Source organism: Pan paniscus, chromosome 23 (assembly GCF_029289425.2).
Source record: "Pan paniscus chromosome 23, NHGRI_mPanPan1-v2.0_pri, whole genome shotgun sequence".
Classification (NCBI taxonomy): domain Eukaryota; kingdom Metazoa; phylum Chordata; class Mammalia; order Primates; family Hominidae; genus Pan; species Pan paniscus.
The window spans coordinates 60,071,958-60,090,526 of record NC_085927.1 but is presented as its reverse complement, the minus strand read 5'-3'; the positions used below and the strand labels follow the sequence as shown (position 1 = coordinate 60,090,526).

Genomic DNA, 18,569 nt, shown 5'->3' with positions numbered 1-18,569 from the left:
ATGCTCGCACGGCGTCCACAGGATGGTTTTCAGTCGAATGATATTGAAATGTAACTGTTCTGTGAGCCGTCAGTCCCGCACGAAAGGGACAGCCGATAGTGGGACGCGAGGAGCCGAGAACACGGGATCAGGGAACGCGCTGCCATGGCCTCGGCCCGGCCCCCTTCCCTCTCGGCCTAGTCCGTCCTCCGGGGGTCGGCCCAGAGCCGTCCCCGACCCGGGACTCATGCCTCAGCGGGACCTCGGCCTTGCCGCAGGTTGGGGCACCCCGGGAAGGTCGGGCCCCAGGGGCCCCGCGGCCAGCCTAGCGGACGGAGAACCGGGACCAGGTGGGAGTCTTAGGGCGGGCCGACCCCCGGCCTCACGGACCCGGACGCTCAGTCACTTCCAATGGTCCGGAGGCCTCCAGGGGGACCCGGCTGGCCGCAGCCACCCCGACGCTAGACTCTCGCTGTGCGTGTTCGGCCCCGAGGGCAGGGGGAGACGGCCTGGCCCCACCCGCCGCGCCCGTCCTGCGCGGGCGCCCGGCTCCCTCGCTGTACCCAGCCTCTACCGGGGCGGCCGGGACCCGGCGGCCAAGTTGCTGCGCGCTGCGGGCACCGGCGCGGCCGGGGACCCGGGCGCTTCGCCGCCGCATGCAGACGACTCGCTGCCCGCAAGCTGCTGCGCCGTCCGCCTGCCCCACCGTCCGCCTGCCCCGCTCTCCTGCAATGGTCCGGCCGCGCATCCCAGGCCCACAACTTCCTTCCTCCTCCACGACCCCGGGTTCTTGGCTGACCTGGCGCTGGCACTGGGCTTAGTGCAGGCGTGGGCCTGGCAATGGTTTGCCTGCGGGCTGCATGCGCTGACCCCACAGCCGGCTCCCCGAAGCTCTGCGCCCACTTCTACGGCCCTGCCCCAGCCAAAGGATCAGGTTCTTGGAGCGGGGCCTGCCCTGGGGCCAGGACTCCAGTCACCGGGGGAGGGCTGCTGTGTCTTCCTGCCAGGCACTGATGAGTTAGTTGGGGAAAGGTGCCAGGTGGGGCCCAGCTGGGGAACCATTTAGAAGAGGGAGGAGGGCGCACCTCTCTACTCGAGTGCCCTAGGACTAGCTCCTCTCTGGAGCCAGTGGGAGGACCTCAGTGAGGGCTGCCCCGCGCAGGAACCTTCAGCGAGCCTGGAAGGCTGACCCAGCAGGCCTGGGGTTGGGGGAGTCCAACGCAGCGCCCAGGCTTGGTCTGGGTCTGCCTGAGGCCGTCCACCAGGACTCCGTGCTGGGAAGCCTGCTTCCTTCCAGGCTCCAGGAAGGGAGGCCCCGGCCCCAGCCCCAGGTTCTGAGGAGCTGCCCCGGCTCGGGTGGCCTGCAGGGGTCCCCTCAGGTCCCTGGTCCTGAGTCTGCAGGTGGTCCTCCCGGGGTGGGGCGGATGGGTGAAAATGCCTGTCCACACGGCAGCAGGCTGGTCTGGCTGCCCACTGAGCATTCTTACACAAGAGGCCCCGCCCCCTCCTACAGCTTCCTGGTCCCCAAATGGCCAGGCCTGGCCTTAGAGAGGCCTCTGTCCTCCTTGGTGAAGGACACTTTGGGCCCTAGGGCCTCTGGTTCACATCCTCTCCATTGATTCTCATTGTTCGCTGCCTTTGTGGTCATTCTGCCTTTCCGACCATCTCGGCCACATCCTCACAGGAGGGCAGCGGGTGGCAGTGGCCCCGGCTCCACCTCACCCATTTCTCAGTGCTGGGCTGGTGTGGAGGGAAGATCCCTGGCCTGGGGGCTGGAGGCCTGGGTTCTCAGTCTTGGCCATCTGGGATGGGTGCAAGGTCCTCCTGGAGCCCCTCTTTCTCCATGAGAGGGACGGTGCTATCCACCTGCCAGGCCTGCTTATGCTCAGGGAGGGGGAGGGGCAGGAGGGGGCACTATTTCAAACCAACGCTGGCCCCCGGGCTGCAGAACGACCCTCTGACTCACCTGGGCAAGGTGGCCAGTTGGGGAGGGGAGAGTGTCCGAGATCCCAGCCCCCGGTGGGCAGCAGACAGTGGAGAAGCAGAACTGCCCTCCGATCCGGCTGGGATCCCCTGCAGGGCTGCACTAGGCTGTGAGGGGCGAGAAGCAGAAAAGGGGGAGATTGAGTCCTCAGGGAGCGTGCTGGGGAAACTGAGGCAGGACCTCAGCCGCAGGCCCTGGGCTACCACCCACATCTCAGGCTGGGCTTGTCTTCTAAAGTTCTGCTCCCAAGCCTGCTTTTCTCTGGGCAGGCTCTGTCCCTTCTGCCATGGGGGGCAGGCGGGGTTGCCTTGGGAAGAGGGTCAGGTGGAGGTGGAGGACATGCACCTGGGGTGCCAGAGCTTTTGAGGCCCTGACCCCGGGGGGCTGGCCATGTGGATGCCCTGTTCCTGGAGCAGCCAGAGGAGGGTTTCTCGAGGTGCCCTGGGGGGAGTGAGGAGGAGTCCTAGGGAGGGTGGGGGCTCTCAGGAACAGAAACAAACTGTGTGAAGCCATTTGTGCTGGGAGGGACCGTCTTGGTCCCCGGCTGGCTTTGTCCTCAAGGGGTAGACCCTGAGGAAGGGCCAAGTCCCATTCGGAGCAGAGTGACAGATCCCACAGAAGCAGGCGTTGGGGCAAGGGGAGGGAGGGAGCCCTGTGGGGGAAGGCGGTTGGGGCCGGTTCAGCCCTGACCCAGTGCCAAGGGTGAGCGCCACCCTTTCAGGCCTCTGCCCGCCTGCCTCTAGGAACGTGGCACAGCTGGCAAGGACACAGCCAGAGGAACAGGTCTGGGGATAAGGTGGTGACGTCGCCTGGGAGAGGCGGGAGCCAGCGTCTCACTGTAGGACGAACACCAGCTCCCCAGCATGGGCCGCGCAGAGGGAGGGCCAGCTCCAGCACAGGGCAGGGTGCTCACTTGAGGCATGAACCTCTTTCCAGACAGGAGTTGGTTTCATACCTCCTGCCAGGCTGAGGCGCACAGGCGGGGAATGGGCAGTGTGGCTGCTGCCCATGGCCCTGGTCACATTGAAGTCTCCAGGTGGCTCCACCTGAGGCCTCCTGTGTCCCCTGGCTCAGCTCAAGCCCCACCTCGGCCTAGACATTTTCTGGGCAGCGACAGCTCCTCTCACAAGCTGGGAGGCAGGGCCTGCGGGACTCAGCACCACGCAGACCGGCTGCCCCCAAGGACTACTGGACGTCTCCCTACCTGAGCCGAGCCATGCGGGATGCCGGGTGGCTGCTGGGGCAGGGAGGACAGGTGCAGGTGGGCGGGGTGCACGTGTGAGGGTGAGGAGGGTCCCCAGCCCCAGCTGGCGAGCAGCAAGGACGCCCATGGCAAACGCTACCTCTGGAGGCCGCCATCCCTCGGGTCTCCTCAGCTGCCATGTCCTGCCCACCCTCACCACTGAGCTGGTCTGTGGGTGCAGCACCAAGGTGATGCTGTCAAGGCCCAGGGCTCAGCCCTCCCTGCACAACCAGGCTGGCCTGGGCCGGGATCTGTGGACACCGGGTCCCTCTCCTGGACGTGGGAATGCTGGGCACATGGGCATGCAGGCTGGGGAGGTGTCCTGACTTAGGTGAGCGTGAAGAACTGCTACTTTCTTTTTTTTTTTTTGAGACGGAATCTCGCTGTCACCCATGCTGCTGGAGTAGAGTGGTGTGATCTCGGCTCACTGCAACCTCCGCCTTCTGGGTTCCAGTGATTCTCCTGCCTCAGCCTCCTGAGTAGCTGGGATTACAGGTGCGCGCCACCACGCCCAGCTAATTTTTGTATTTTTAGTAGAGACGGTGTCACCATGTTGGCCAGGCTGGTCTCAAACTGCTGACTTCATGATCTGCCCACCTTGGCCTCCCAAAGTGCTGGGATTACAGGTGTGAGCCACCACACCCGGCCGAACTGTGCCTTTTATTTTCTGCTTTGTTGCTTTGACCTCTCAGGCCTTGCTGGCCCTGGTGAGACTGCCTCTCCTAGGGCCCACCGATTTGTCAGCAAACAACTTCCTGTGCAAGCTCCTGCATCCAGGGCCCACACCCCCTCCAGGCCTCCTCTGTGGGCTCTCACACCCTAGGCCCTGTCCCCCTGCTCTTGTCACCCTGGGCTGTGTACCCGACAGCCAGGGACAGCCCCTGCCCAGCACCCACCAGGGTGTCCACTCTGGAGTCCCGAGCCTGCGGCCCCACCCTGCCCATCCTTTGGTGGAACCACAGCGAAGGCTCTGCCCACGCTTCCCCCGACTGCCTGTGTCTGCGACGACCCCAGTGCCCTCCCGCGTGGCCCTGGGTGGCACGGGGTGCCCCTCCTTTGGGGATCTGAGTAGATTTTAAATTTTTTTTAGAGACAGGGTCTGGCGGTGTCGCCCAGGCTGGAGTGCAGTCGTGCAATCACAGCTCACTGCAGCCTCCAATCCCGTCCTCAAGCGATCCTCCCACCTCAGCCTCCCAAAGCACTGGGATGACAGGCATACGCCCTGGCGCCTGGCCCAGCTCTTTTAATGGCAAGAGGCCTCGCCAGCCCAGAAGGGTATAAAAACCTCCATTTTAACGTGGAGGGCGGGAGGCACCCTCCAGCTTGTGTCCCTGTGTGTCTCACGCCAGGCCCTGGCTGTGGGGGCCACACCCTGGATAGACCCTTCCTCTTGACTCCTGGGAACCTGGGGAGCCCAGGCCTGCCCGCTCAGGGCTGCTCCAGGAGGGGCCTGGCGATGGGGCTCCCAGGAAGCCCAGGCCAGGTGGCAGGTGGGCCCGCTCTGATCTCAGCCGAGCCCACCCTTGCAATTAGTGGCCTACACCCCCAACCCCACTCCAGCCCCCATGGGGTTCTGGCCTAGCTGCCCAGCCACCTGTCTTCAAGGAGCCTCTGTTCAGACTCTCAGGGTCACCTGCCGGGGTCTACAGGGCATGTGGTTCCATGGTGCACCCACGGGACCAGCCTTGTTCCATGGAGTCCTGGGCCCAGCAAAGGCACCTGCTCAGGATCTCTGTGTTGTTTTGAGCATCCCAGACCACACTGAGGGCGCCTCGTCCAGGAAGCCTTCCTGGATCCCGCCAGCTCTCTGTTCTCCTAGAGGGTGCCTCACACTCCCCCTCCTCGCTCCCCTGCAGGAGCAGGAAGACTAAGGGGGTCGTGCATTCGTCTCCTGAGCCTGTGTGCCCCAGGGCTTCAGGCCACAGCTGAATCGCCTCCGTGCCCACAGCCTGAGTCCAGGGCATGTCCTGCTCCAAGTGTGACACTCACTGTGGGTGCAGAGGGGCCCCTTGTCACGCTTCTGAAGGCGGCCCCTGCCCCACGTCCCCCAGCACCCCCACGCACAGTGCCAAGTCAGGGAACGGGCGTGGAGGGAGGCGAAGTCCCCGGCGGAGCACAGGTGATTATCAGAATAATATTTATTGATATGCTCGGTGCTACCTTGTTAATTCTGCATGACATGGTTTCCATGGCTGAGGTATTTGGGGTGGGACCAGCCGGGTGCCGGCCAGGGCTCCCACAGGAAGCCATGTGGCCTCAGCCACGGCGGGGGGCCCGGGTGGGGGACGTGGTTATTGCGTTGGGCCCCTTCACTCCTCATACATGGGCCACGCGCTGGCGTGCACTCACACACTCGCCCGCCTGCTCACACTCACACACTCCCACTCAAGCTGGCACCACACCCTCTGTGCACACGCACACACGTGCACACTCGTACATACACACCTGCTTGCTCACGCCCACCTCTGCTCATGCCCATTCACACACACACCATCCTGCTTTAAACCCATCCTGTCTCCTGATGATAAATATGCTTGTTCGGTACAGCAGTCTTAGTAAAATAAAATGTCTGTCAGGCGACAAGAAGAAAGTGCACGTTGATCTTTGACCCGAGGGTGGACCTCGGTCCCTCCCACCCGAGGGCATCAGGTCCCTGCAGGGGGTGACCCCTGAGCATGTGACGCCATGGGCGTGGCCACCCCACTGGTGGGACTGGCCCCACCTTCCTCTTCCCTGGCTCTGGGCTGGGGGAGCTGGGCTGGGGGAGTTGGGCTGTCTCGCCACAGCCTGGGGCCAGGACGAAACGGACTAAAAAAATAAACTTTTCACCTCAGGGCCCCCACCCACGGCTGGGCACCTGATGCAGGAGCATGGGAGGCGGGCTTCAGCCTTCCTGGCCACGGGCTCCACTGGGCCACCTTTCCCCGCCCCAGCCAGTGCCTGGCGATGCCGTCCGGGCGGGTTCCCCTGTCGAGCACGTGGGGGTGAAGGCCCCAGGCATGCGGACAGAGGTTGGGGATGCGCGCAGTGCGGGCGAAGCACAGGCCACGTCGACGCAGGGCTGGTGTCCACCGGGAGGCCGGCCAGGTCACACGACACTCAGGCAGAGGGGCTCTCGGCGGCCTGGACGGTGCCATCCCTCAAAACTCCACAGTACTCACGACCGTTCTCGGCTCGTCGAAGGTGGCGATGAGGATCTGCTGTGGGGCAGGGATGGCGATGAGGTCCCCCACATCCTGCGGCAGGCGGGGGCCCCCTTCCTCCTCCTCCCGGGCCTCGTACAGCGTGTTGATGTGCAGCAGCGGGTGTGTGGCGTTTCGGCTCAGGATGGTGAGGGGCTCCGCCTTGCCCAGGCTGGCTGGTGTCAGAGGGGCCACAGCAGGGGCGGCGGGAGGTGAGCGGACGTGGAACGGGCCCCCCGAGGGAAGCCCTGCCCGGGCTGGCTCTGCGGGGTACGGGATTTCCTTCTCGGGGAGCGGAGCATCTGCAAACAGCCAAGAGCACAGACATCTCACACCATCCTCCGCTGCGCCGCCCCCAGCGCCCACCCAGTGCAGGCTGGCGGGGGAGCAGGGCTCACGGCTCTGAAGCGCCCTGGAGACGCTGGGCCTGGACGCCCCTGCACACAGCAGTTGGCCTGGGAACACCCCCCGCCCCACTGTCCCGGAGCCGCAGTGCGGTCGGTGGAATTTCCTCACCCGAGGAACTTGGCTGCACCACGCACGCGGAGCTCTAGGAAGCTGACCAGGAGCACGTCGCTTCCAGCCTGCATCCTCCCCACCTGCCTCCCGGGGGGTCTCCAGGGCCCTGCCTGGCCTGAGGCTCACCTTGACAGTAAGTCCGTTTGATGGAGCCGGTTCAAACCTCGGCCTCCTCCCTTCCCCCTTTGAGGGGGCCTCAAGCCAGGCCCCCTCCCTTCCCTAGCGCCCTGGCCAGGCTCCCGTGGGCCGCTGTGGCTGTGGGCGCCTCTCCCATCCCCAGTCCCCCGTCCCCTGTCTCCGGCCCGGCCCCTACCTTTGATGGGCGCCGGGGCCAGGCCCAGCCCACAGTCCTCCGCCTGCGACAGGAAGCTCCCCTCCTGGCTCCGGGAGGCGGGCAGGGCGGCGGGCACCGCCTCGGCCTTGGCCTTCTTGGTGCCGAGGATGTAGGGGTGCACGTCCAGGGAGAAGTGGCGCGCGTGCTTCTTGTCGGGGGCGGGCGGCGGGGCGGGGGCGGGGGCGGGGCCCGGGCCCGGGTCGCCCCCTCCGCCCTTGTAGTGGTGGGCGGAGCGGTCCAGCAGCGGCGCGATCGGCGTGTCCGTGGCCGTCTTCCTGCGCGCGGGCTTCGGCTTCTCCGCCTTGCTGTTCTCCACGCGCATGATGGCCAGCGGCTCCTTGAAGGGCTGCGGAAGCGGGTTGCTGGTGGGGATCCACTTCATCTTCTTGCGCGGCCGCTTGACCACGGGCGGCTCGGCGGCGCCGTCGGGCTCGGCGGGGTTGGCGCTGGGGTCCACGGTCTGCACCCCCGAGTCGCGCACCGTGGGGGTGGCGTCGTGGTTGGACTGCGCCAGCGCCGCCAGCAGCTGCCGGACCACGTTGTCGTACATGAGGTCGCTCTCGTTGGTGATGAAGTCCAGCCGGTTGAGCGACTTGATGTGGTCGCGGTTCTCGTTGCAGAACATGGCCAGGATGTTGATGTCGCAGAACTGCGAGCGGCGCCACTGCCGGCGCGTCTTGATGCCCACCTTGTGCAGCTTGTCGAAGATGAAGTTGCTCTTGCGGAAGATGAAGAGGTGGATGAGGTTGACGAGGATGATGAGGTTCATGACGCACAGCAGCACGATGTCCACGCCCGCGATGATGCGCTGCAGTTGCACGGACGGGAGCTTGCAGCTCACGCGCACCGCGGGCCCCGCACCTGCCGCCCCGTCCGGGGACGCGCCCAGCGCGCAGGTGAACTCGTTCTGCTTCTGCGTGGCGTAGTAGGTGCACAGGTAGGAGATGGGCACGGCGCTCAGCAGCAGGATCAGCACGTGCCGCGCCAGGTACAGCTTGGCCAGGAAGTTGCTGCGGCCGCGGCGCTCCAGGTACTTCTCGAACAGGTTCTGCTCCGGGCTCTTCTCCTTCTCCGCGTTCTCGATGATCTCGCGCTTCTCGCGCTCCGTGATGCCCGGGCCCTTGGACTGGATCTGCTTCTCGATCTTGGGCGCGCGGCCCTCGGCCGCCCGGTGGTAACAGTTGTCGATCTCCTGCAGCAGGAAGTTGAGCTCGGAGGTGAGGCGCGTGGAGGCCAGGAACTCCCAGCCCAGCGCGGGCACGTACATGATGGCGGCGAAGGCCAGCAGCGCGTAGGGCAGGAACTTGTGCTCAAACAGCGACGGCCACAGGCTGGCGTCCACGCCGGGCAGCGCGTCCCGCAGCTCCGTCCAGCAGTAGCCGCGGGCGTACAGCGCCTGGTCGCGCGTGAAGTTGTGCGGGGTGTAACAGTAAATGGGTTCCTCTGGGGGCAAAGAGGAGACACGGGCTGGGGCGGGGAGGCGGCACGGGCTGGGCTGAAGAAACCGGGCTGGACCTGACCACGTCCCTGCCGAACCCCTCCCAGGAGCCTCTCCAGCCTCCTCCCACACAGCACCTGCGGTTCCCCAGATGAACCCCACCCCCTCCCCCCACCACGGTGGTGTGGGGGTCCCGCCCTGACTACCCCCACGAGGTCAGCTGCGGGGCACCTGCAGGTGGAAGCCATGACCGCCTGCGAAACCACCTGAGCCATGCGCCTCTCCAAATGTCACAAAGCCCTGTGTGCACAAGGGGAAACCAAATCCCAGAGAGGGCCAAGGCAGGCCAGGACTCCCAGCCAGGGTCCTTCTTCTATCCACACACAGCCGGACCCAAACGAGGTCCCAGCCACAGGCCATGTACAGCCCGGGGCTCCCCTGGGAGGAAGGCGGTTGGCTCAGGTGCTGCTAGCTGGCAGGGTGGTTTCCACAGCACCGGGAAGGCAGGGTGGGCTCTGCCCACCCTTGAGGGTGAGGGGCGCCTCCCTAAGACCCACTGTTCTGGGGACTGGCCAGCCTGGGGACACCAGACACCAGGTGGGGCTGGTTGGGGATGTCACCAGCTGGACTGCAGTATCTGCCGCAAAAATTGAAAAGAGGGAGTCCTTTGAACTGCAGGCAAATGTTCGTTACTGAACTCTGTGTTTTCCCTCAAGAGTCTGTCTCTGCCTGCAGGTGACAATGACACGAACGGCAGTGAAAGTGTTCAGGACATTCGTGCCTTGGCCCAGTGTGGGGTCTGAGCGGCTGGGATCTTGCTAACGTTTCCCAGGAAGGCTCAGAGCCTGGGGGCCTCCAGCCACTGTGCAGTCTCTTCAGGCTGAGCCCTTCACACAGCACAGGCGTGGGGGCCCACACCAGCCTCAGCCTTGTCTCCCAGCCCCAAAGAGCAGACCCAGGGCAGGGCCCACATCAGCACAATCCCCTCCCCACAGACCAGAAGCAACACGGACAGGCCTGTCCGTCTGTGCCGAGGCCTGAATTAGGGACGGAAAGCGAGGCGGATTAGAGACTCTGCCCACTCTGGGAAGAGCAGCATTCACTGTTGATGCCCCACAGGGGCCCAGGGGCTGGGCATCTCCAGCCCTGAACCCGGCTCAGCAACGAGCCCTTCAGACCCCACACGGAGCTCCCGGCTGCCATCATCACCACTGAGGCACATCTACCAGTCTGGACAGCCTGCTCAGGGAGGGTTCCCATGAGTCATCAGATCCCCCTGAGGGTCCTGGGGACTCTGGAGGGTTTGGGAGGGAGCCTGGGAAGAGGCAGGAAAAGCTGGGACCTGAGGCCCGAGTCCTCGGTGGGGACATCGAGCTGGAGATGAGCTGGGCTCAGAGAAGAGCAAACCGGACAAGGCAAAGGAATCCACTCTCTTGGTTGAGAAAATGGCATATTTTATTTACTTATGTTTTGTCCTCACAGCCAATCCCAGGAGCCAGAGAAGAGCGTCCACCCTGGGGAAGAGAACAGGGACAGGTTTGTGTCCCGTCCTGAGCTGGGCCCATCCCTGGCAGCCACCCTTGCTGGGCATGTGTGGCCAACATGGGTGGGGAGAGGCCCCAGAACCCTGGACCCAGACTCCAGTAGGGCCGCAGGGAGACGGGAAGGAGGGCTCCTTGGCTCTGGGGCAGGGGGCGGCCTGGCCTCCTCCAAGGTGGATGAAAGCAGGGGCCCCACACCGAGCCACGTGTCTGGCGAGCTGCCCCCACTGTGCGGAGCCCCACTTGGACCCGAACTCCTCATGCCTGTCACTGTCTCCCTGCCGGATGGCGGCAGCAAGGGGAAGACAAGTCCTGCTTGCCACTCCGACCTCAGTTTCCTCATGTGCTCCACCAAGGATACTGCCCTGACTCACTGCAGGTGACCGGCCCGGCCCTTTGGGGGCCCCAAGGCATGTCCAGCAAGGCTTCCCTCCTCCCTGGACCCGCTGCACCTGCAGGGTACAGGGTGCTCCTGGCAGCCTCAGCAGGTCCTGACGGACTCAAAGCTGTGCTGGCAGCCGGGCCTCTCCCGGTGGATGCTGCCACAGCTTCTAGCAGGGGCTGCCAGGGCCGGGGGTGCTGGCCTGACTCAGGGTGGGGCAGCAGAGAGGGGCTGCTGAGCCCAAATCCATGGGCCCATCCCACACGCAGCGACTGCTACGGGTCCTCTGTCTGAGGCCCTCCTCTGGGACTTCCCAGGGACAGTGGGACCCTGCCTGGGCCAGTGCAGGTGTCCAAACGGAAGGCAGGAAGGCCTGGCCCATCCATCAGGGCAGACAGAGCCGCCGCCAGGGGCCCGTTTCTTGGAAGACACTGCTGTGTGAATCCTGGCCATGCCAGCTATGCCCCAAGAGAGGACACTGGCTTCCCAGCCAAGGAGCCTGTCCACACCCAGCCCTCAGAGCCCCAGTGACAATATCAGAGTTGGCAGCCAGGGGCCTGGTGCTGCTTGGAGCACCTCTGAGCGGGTGTCTGAATACACCCCAACACGGCCCATATTCCCATATTCAGAATGCCGTCCCCAGGGCCCGAGGCTAAAGCCCAGCCCCCCCGGCCCTCCCCTAGTCCTGCCCTTCTTCGGTTCTGCCATCCCCAAGCTCATCTCCAGCCCACCCCTGCGATCTGGCCTGCACATGGCCCCAAGGCGCCCCCCAAGGGTGAAGTTGGGTCCCTCCCAACAGCCCTTTCCACCCCTGTCCCCCCACCTGGGGAGTGGGGACACCTCTCCAGGACACCCCTGGCTCTGCGCAGCCTCCTCCTGCCTGCTGGCCAAACCCTGTCTGGTCACCCCAGACCACTGCCACATCCTGGAGGCCCTCAGCCGAGGCCAGGCCCTGGCCCTTCCCCGACTCCCCTGGCCTTACAGACCTCCACATGGGGTCTGCAGTGAGCAGAATCATGGCCCCCAAAGATGCCACATCCCAACCCCGGAGCCTGTGGCGGTGTCACGTTTCCCGGTTCACGAGGACTTTGCAGACATGCCTAGGCTGGGGGTCTTGGTGGGCAGCAATTGCAGGGTTCTTCTAAGAGGGTCAGAGTCAGGGAGGAGATGTGAGGACAGAAGTGGGGCTGGGAGAGAGGACGCCACGCAGCCGGCTCTGAGGACGCAGGAAGGGCTGCAAGGCCAGGAATGTGGAGGCCTCTGGAGGCCGGAGAAGGCAGAAAGTGGGTTCCCCCTGGGAGCCAGCCCTGCTGACACCTTCGTTTTAGCCCCGTGAGGCTCGCGTCTGGCTTCTGACTTGCAGGTTTGTTCCAGCAGCCACAGGAAGCTAATCCTGGCGGTGGCTGCGCACCTGCTACATTCTCCACTCTCTGCAGGCTGAGGGGGGCCGAGACCCTTCCCCAGCCCACCTTGGAGACCCTGGGACTTGGCCCCCAACCTTCGAGGGTACTGCATCCTGAGACAGCAGCTGGCCACATGGGCCCTCAGGCCCAACCCTGCCCTGCGGCATCAGGGGCTGCGCTCGGCCCTCCAAGGATGATGAAGCCAAAAAGAGGAACCAGCCCATAGGCTCCTGGGAGGGTGCTCGGGGGCAGAGCGCTCGCTCCCTTTCCGCTTTAAAGAAGAAAGTTGGGCCGGGTGCGGTGGCTCATGCCTGTAATCCCAGCACTTTGGGAGGCCGAGGCGGGCGGATCACCTGAGATCAGGAGATCGAGACCAGCCTGGCCAACATGGCAAAACCCCGTCTCTACTAAAAATACAAAAAAATGGGTCGGGCACGGTGGCTCAACGCCTGTAATCCCAGCACTTTGGGAGGCCGAGGCGGGCGGATCATGAGGTCAGGAGATCGAGACCATCCTGGCCAACACGGCAAAACCCCGTCTCTACTAAAAATACAAAAAATTAGCCGGGCATGGTGGCGGGCGCCTGTAGTCCCAGCTACTTGGGAGGCTGAGGCAGGAGAATGGTGTGAACCCAGGAGGCGAAGCTTGCAGTGAGCAGAGATCGCGCCACTATACTCCAGCCTGGGTGACAGAGCGAGACTCTGTCTCAAAAAAAAAAAAAAAAAAATGAGCCAGGTGTGGTGGCGGGTGCCTGTAGTCCCACCTACTTGGGAAGCTGAAGCAGGAGAATCGCTTGAACCCGGGAGGCAAAGGTCGCAATGAGCCAACATCGCACCACTGCACTCCAGCCTGGGTGACGGAGCGAGACTTTGTCTCAAAAAATAAAAATAAAAAAAGCGGGGGGCGGGGGGGGGTGAGGAAAAGAAAAGGGCACAGTGGCTCACGCCTGTAGTCCCAGCACTTTGGGAAGCTGAGATGGGAGGATCACTTGAGCCCAGGAGTTCGAGACCAGCCTGCGGAACATGGCACAAAAATTAGCTGGGTGTGGTGTCTGGATGCCTGTGGTCCCAGCTACTGGGGGCTCGGGGCTGAGGCAGGAAGAACACCTGAGCCCGAGAGGTGGAGGTTGCAGATCGCACCACTGCACTCCAGCCTGGGCGACATACCAAGACCCTGTCTCAAAAAAAAAAAAAGGAAATTTGGACACAGACAGGGAGAGAAGAAGCCCATGAGAAGACAGAGGCAGAGACTGGTGGCGCGGCCACGAGCCAAGGCGCCCAGGGATTGCCGGCAGCACCAGAGGCTGAAGAGGCTGGAGTGTCCCTTTCCTAGAGCTGTGGGAGAGAGCAGGGCCCTGCCGACACCTTGATTTTGGACTTTTGGCCTCCGGAACCATGAGAGATAAATGTCTGCTGTTTGAAACTGCCTAGTTTGTGGTACTTGGTTGCTACAAACACAGAGAACACACGTGGTGTCTGGACATGCTGGGCCTGCCCCAAGGCCCCACCGCACGCCTGGGCTCCCTGCTCTGCAGAGTGTGCTGTGTGCCCACCCCAGGAGTCCTCTAATCCCTGGGGTCTGGCCTCCAGTGTCGAAGAGGAGACCAGCAGAGGCCTCCTCCACCCCTGGGTGGGATCAGACAGCCTGGCCAATGTCCACCCTCAGGCCTGGTGTCTCCAGGCCACGGGGACTCCTTAAGGCAAGGCACCTGGGAGATTTGGGAAGCGCCAGTGCTGAGGCAGGGTCTGCTGAGGTTTGGAGGCTGCAGAAGAGAGGGCCCCAGGGTCCCAACACCCCTCCCCGCTGCAGACTAGTACCTCTGGGCCACACAGGCCAGGAGACCCTGATCCCCCTTGCCTTGGCCCAGACCCCAGGGGAGGAAGTTCTCGGCTCCACCTGTCTCGCCCCACTCCTTGGGGAGGGCAGAGGCACCAGGACCCCACCCCGCAGAGGCTCACAGGCAGGCTGGCTGCTCTGTCCATCTTCCTGCCTCGCCTGGGTGGCTTCAAGTGCCCCCACAAGTCCTGATCTAACCAGCGCGGGTCCCTGCCCTGGTCCAGCCCCCATCTCCCTGCAGGAGCTCCAGGCTCCCTGCTCTGACACGTGGCCCTGCCCCATGCTAGCCCCCCTGCTTCAAACCTTCGGAGGCCCCCAGTGCCCCCGGAGAGGCCTCGCCCTGCCTGAGGGGTGGAGGGCCTGGGCCTCTCAGAGACTCTCTCTGCCCTCCTTCCACCCAAGTCCAGCCTGGGAACCCTGCCCGGCAGTTCCACCAGCCCCTGTAATCAGCTCTCTGCTGTCAACACCCATCCCGGCCTTTCCTGGTCCCCACCTGGCCACCCTGCATCCCCTCAGGCGCTGCTTGTGACATTCTCCAAACCAGACCCCGTGTCTCATGACATTTGGGACCCCCGGGTCCAGACAGGCCTAGTCCCACCCGCGGCCACGGGCGGACGAATGGAAGGAAGAACAACAATAAAATAGAGACGAGGGGTCTGGGCGACCAGCGACCAGCGACACCTGCTAGGATGGGGGCGGCTGTGGAAGGTGCCTGGGACGCCGCGGACGCAGCCAGGCCACGGTGGGCGCGGCTGGACGGAGCCGCCGGGGACGCGCGGGAAGCGCCAGCTCCCGGACACCTGCGGACGCCCCCTCTGCCCGCGCCCCGCGCCCCGGCCGCCGGCCTCACCTGCGAAGTTCTTGGTGAAGACCAGGGTGACCAGCAGGATGGGCACCAGCACGGTGCCGATGGTGACCACGCGGTCGAACGGCAGCTCCAGCTTCAGCTGCAGAAGCAGCGCGGCCAGCGCGCCCGCCTTGTCGTCCTGCGCGCCCGGCAGGATCAGCTCCCGCAGCTTCTCTCCCGCCAGCAGCGCGGTCGCCATGTCCGCCGACTGCTCCAGTAGGTGGTGCATGGGGGGCGGGGGGCGCGGCCCGGCGGGGGGCGCGGGCGGGGCGGGGGGCGCGGGGCGGGGCCCGGCGAGGGGGGCGCGGGCGGGAGGGGACGCGCGGCGCGGGGGCGGGGATCGGGGAGCGTGGGGGCGCGGGACGGGGATGGGGCCGCGGGCCGCGGGAGAGGGTGGCAGGGGACGCCGGGACCGAGCGGGGGGCTCCGGGGGATGGGAGTAACCGGAGGCGCGCGGCGGGTGCGGGGCTGGCCGGGCGCGGAGCCCGCATTGGGGTTTGGGGGGCGCTCCGCCGCCGCCCCCGGGGTCAGGGGTCGGGCGGCCCGGGCCGGCGCGGGGGTGGGGGGCACCGGAGCCGCCCGCCTCCGCCGCAGCCCGGCCCCCGCCCTGGCGCGTGCCTCCGGCGGGGGCGGCGGCGGGATCCCGGCCCGGAGCGCGGGCGGCGGCTGCTGTCCCTGCCTGGGGCCGGAGGCCCCGCTCCCGCCGCGGGGAGGGGGCTGTTTACCTGCGGCGACTCCGCGGCGTGGCTCCGCCCCCCCCCCCCCCCCACCGCCACGCAGATGCGGCGCGGGCGATGACTTTGCAGAAAATATTTAAATGAAATGAAATGAAATGAATGAGTAATGACCGGTCCCTCTTTCTGGGAACGCGGGGTGGCTGGGGGGGGGCTGCCCCGGCCAGCGGGAGGGTGGGCAGGGGTGGGGGGCGGCCCTGCGGGGCTCCGGGCTGGGGCGGGGGCGCCGCTCGGTGGCGACGTGAGGACTGGGCGCGCGCTGGGGCTGCCCCCGTCGCATCGCCGGGCCCTTCGCCCAGCCCAGGGCGCAGAGGGGGCTTCCTCGCCTGGGCCCCCCACCTGCCCCGGCCGCGCCCCGCTGTGGGTCCGGAGGTTCCCGCGCTCCTGGGGTGCTGCGGCCACTGGCGGGGAAGCCGGCGCTCTCTTCTCTGGGCTCGGGCGCCAGTGCGCGGACAATGAGGGCATCTCCCCGCCCCACACCCTCCACTGCAGCCCCGGCCCCACCCGACCCCCCCACCCAGTACCCCGAGTCCCGCCGCCGTGAGTGACCCCATCACCCCCGCTCCTGCAGCCCGCACCTCCTTCCCCCACGCCCCATTCCGTCCCCTGTTCCACAGACGTTCCCGGGGCCTGTGCCAGCTCAGGGGGTCCCCGCCGCCTCCCTGACCTTCATTCCCTCCGCTCCCCACAGCCCCGCCCTCCGTCCTGTTCTCCCTCGGGGAGCCTGGGGTCTGGCTTCAGACGCGGGCGCATCCCGCGTGGTCCCTGCCCACAGGGCCCTCTTCGAGGCAGCCGTTTTCCCTCGTGCAGGTCCCCTTCCCACTATACCAGGACGTACGTGCACGATCTCTCATATAAAAGATTTAGTGTGATTGGAGTTTTAAGTTCATTCAATAATTCATTCCAAAAATGTATTTTCAGCCCGTGTTCACAGGCCCGGCCACTGCTGTGAGCAAACCAGGAGGTCCCCCTGCCTCCCTGGGCTGCGGAGGGGATGTGTCTGCTTTGCGCTTTCACGCCGTCTGCGTTTTTAAAGATCCTTGCATGTTTTCTGAGGGATGCCAGCCCCTGGCTTCCAGCAAACTTCATCCTGAGGCAGGCAGTTCAGCTACATCCAATCCCAGCACCCAACCACCCAGTCACCCCAGATAAACCCAGTCACCTCAAATAACCCAGGCACCTCCAGATAAATCACCCCTGGCAGATAACCCAGTCACCCCTGACAACCCAGGCACCCCAGATAAACCAACTCACCCCCCGATACCAGTCACCCCTACCAGATAACCCAGTCACTGCCAGATAAACCAATCACCCCAAATAACCCGGGCACCCCTCACATAACCTACTCACCCCAGATAACCCAGTCACTGCCAGATAAACCAGTCACCCCAAATAACCCAGTCACCTCTCACATAACCTATTCACCCCAGATAACCCAGTCACCGCCAGATAAACCAGTCATCCCAAATAACCCGGGCACCCCTCACATAATCTATTCACCCCAGATAACCCAGTCACTGCCAGATAAACCAGTCACCCCAAATAACCCAGTCACCTCTCACATAACCTATTCACCCCAGATAACCCAGTCACCACCAGATAAACCAGTCATCCCAGATAAAATAATCATCCCCAAATAACCAAGTCACCCTTCAGGTAACCAGATAAACCAGTCATCTCCTAGATAACCGAGGCACCCCTCAGATAACCCATCCCGTATAACCCAGTCACCCCCAGATAACCATCACCCCAGAGAACCCAGCCACCCCTCACATAACCAAGTCACCCCCCCCCCCCGACAACTCAGTCACTCCCAGATAACCCAGTGCAGTGAGTTCCAGCCCCTCCGAGCGCCCCGAGCGCCCCGAGTGTGGCTGCTGGGTGGCTGCCTTTGTTTTGCAGATGCACTTTCTGCTTTCGCATGGGTGCCTCTCCATGCTTTCCAGAAGTGCTGAGCCAGTCCACGCTCTCACCATCCCTGTCTTCTTTCCAGCTCTCAGCCCTATCCACCTTCTAGTATCTGCCATTCTGGGGGGGAAGGGGGGGGCGGGTGTAGCTTCCAGGTGCTTTGAGTTTATTTCTAGCGGTTTGTGTGCACGCTCTCTTCAAACCCTGAGCACTGCATCACTGGTCAGAGCTCACTGTAACCCTGAACTCCTGGGCTCAAGCAATCCCCCCACCTTGACCCCCCAAGTAGCTGGCATTATAGATGCACGCCACCATGCCCAACTTTTTAAAATTGTTACTACTATTATTATTTTTTTGAGACAGAGTCTTGCTCTGTTGCCCAGGCTGGAGTGCAGTGGCGCGATCTCGGCTCACTGCAAGCTCCCCCCCGCCCCCCCCCGGGTTCACACAATTCTCCTGCCTCAGCCTCCCAAGTAGCTGGGACTAGAGGCGCCTGCCACCACGCCCAGCTAATTTTTTGTATTTTGTTTTTAGTAGAGACAGGGTTTCACCATGTTAGCCAGGATGGTCTCGATCTCCTGACCTCGTGATCCGCCCACCTCAGCCTCCCAAAGTGCTGGGATTACAGGCATGAGCCACCGCACCCAGCAATTTTTACTATTATCTTTTGAGACGAGGTCTCACTCTGTTGCCCAGCCTGGAGTGCAGCGGTGGGATCTTGGCTTACTGCATCCTCCGTCTCCTGGGCTCAAGGGATCCTCCCACCTCAGCCTCCTGAGTAGCTGGGACTGCAGGCATGCACCACCACACCTGGCTAATTTTTTTGATAGAGATGGGGTTTCGCCATGTTGCCTAGGTTGGTCTCGAATTCCTGGGCTCAAGTGATCCTCCTGCCTCAGCCTCCCAAAGTGTTGGGATTACAGGCATAAGCCGCTGCACCTGGCCTTAAATTTTTTTTATCTGTAGAAATGGGGTCTCACTATATTGCCCAGGATGGTCTCAAACTCCTGATCCCCCCACCCCCCGACCCAACCCGGCCTTGGCCTCCCACAGTGCTGGGATTGCAGGTGTGAGCCACGCTGGGATTGCAGGCGTGAGCCACGCTGGGATTGGAGACGTGGGCCATGCTGGGATTGCAGGCTTGAGCCACTGCACCTACTGCATTTGTTTTGCATATTGCCCCCCTGCCTGGGGCAGCATCTGGGCCACAGCACCTTTTCAGTGAACAACGATGGTTAT

At 64.0% G+C, this 18,569-nt stretch overlaps 1 protein-coding gene across 2 annotated transcripts; it reads right to left on the bottom strand.

Moving 5' to 3' along the window:
* Positions 1–5,326: 5,326 nt before the first annotated feature.
* On the bottom strand, positions 5,327–14,981 carry PANX2 (pannexin 2). Of its 2 annotated transcripts, XM_055105749.1 has the most exons (4): positions 14,692–14,831; positions 10,143–10,193; positions 7,221–8,684; positions 5,327–6,690 (listed from the first exon to the last, which is right to left on the bottom strand). In XM_055105749.1, exons 3-4 carry the CDS (start codon positions 8,506–8,508, stop codon positions 6,347–6,349), a joined length of 1,632 nt encoding a protein of 543 aa, XP_054961724.1. In that variant the 5' UTR covers positions 8,509–8,684; positions 10,143–10,193; positions 14,692–14,831; the 3' UTR covers positions 5,327–6,346. The 2 variants fall into 2 exon arrangements, with proteins under 2 accessions (XP_054961724.1, XP_034804931.1); XM_034949040.2 differs by lacking the exon at positions 10,143–10,193 and having other exon boundaries at positions 14,692–14,981.
* Between the last annotated feature and the right edge of the window lie 3,588 nt (positions 14,982–18,569).

Bases quoted from the DNA above. Each gene is read 5' to 3' on its own strand.
- PANX2 (XM_034949040.2), bottom strand. From the start codon at position 14,917: ATGCACCACCTACTGGAGCAGTCGGCGGACATGGCGACCGCGCTGCTG. The intron at 8,685-14,691 runs GTGAGGCCGGCG...CTTTGCCCCCAG, and splicing joins CTTCACCAAGAACTTCGCAG to AGGAACCCATTTACTGTTAC. The intron at 6,691-7,220 runs GTAGGGGCCGGG...GGCTGTTTGCAG, and splicing joins GGCCCCGGCGCCCATCAAAG to ATGCTCCGCTCCCCGAGAAG.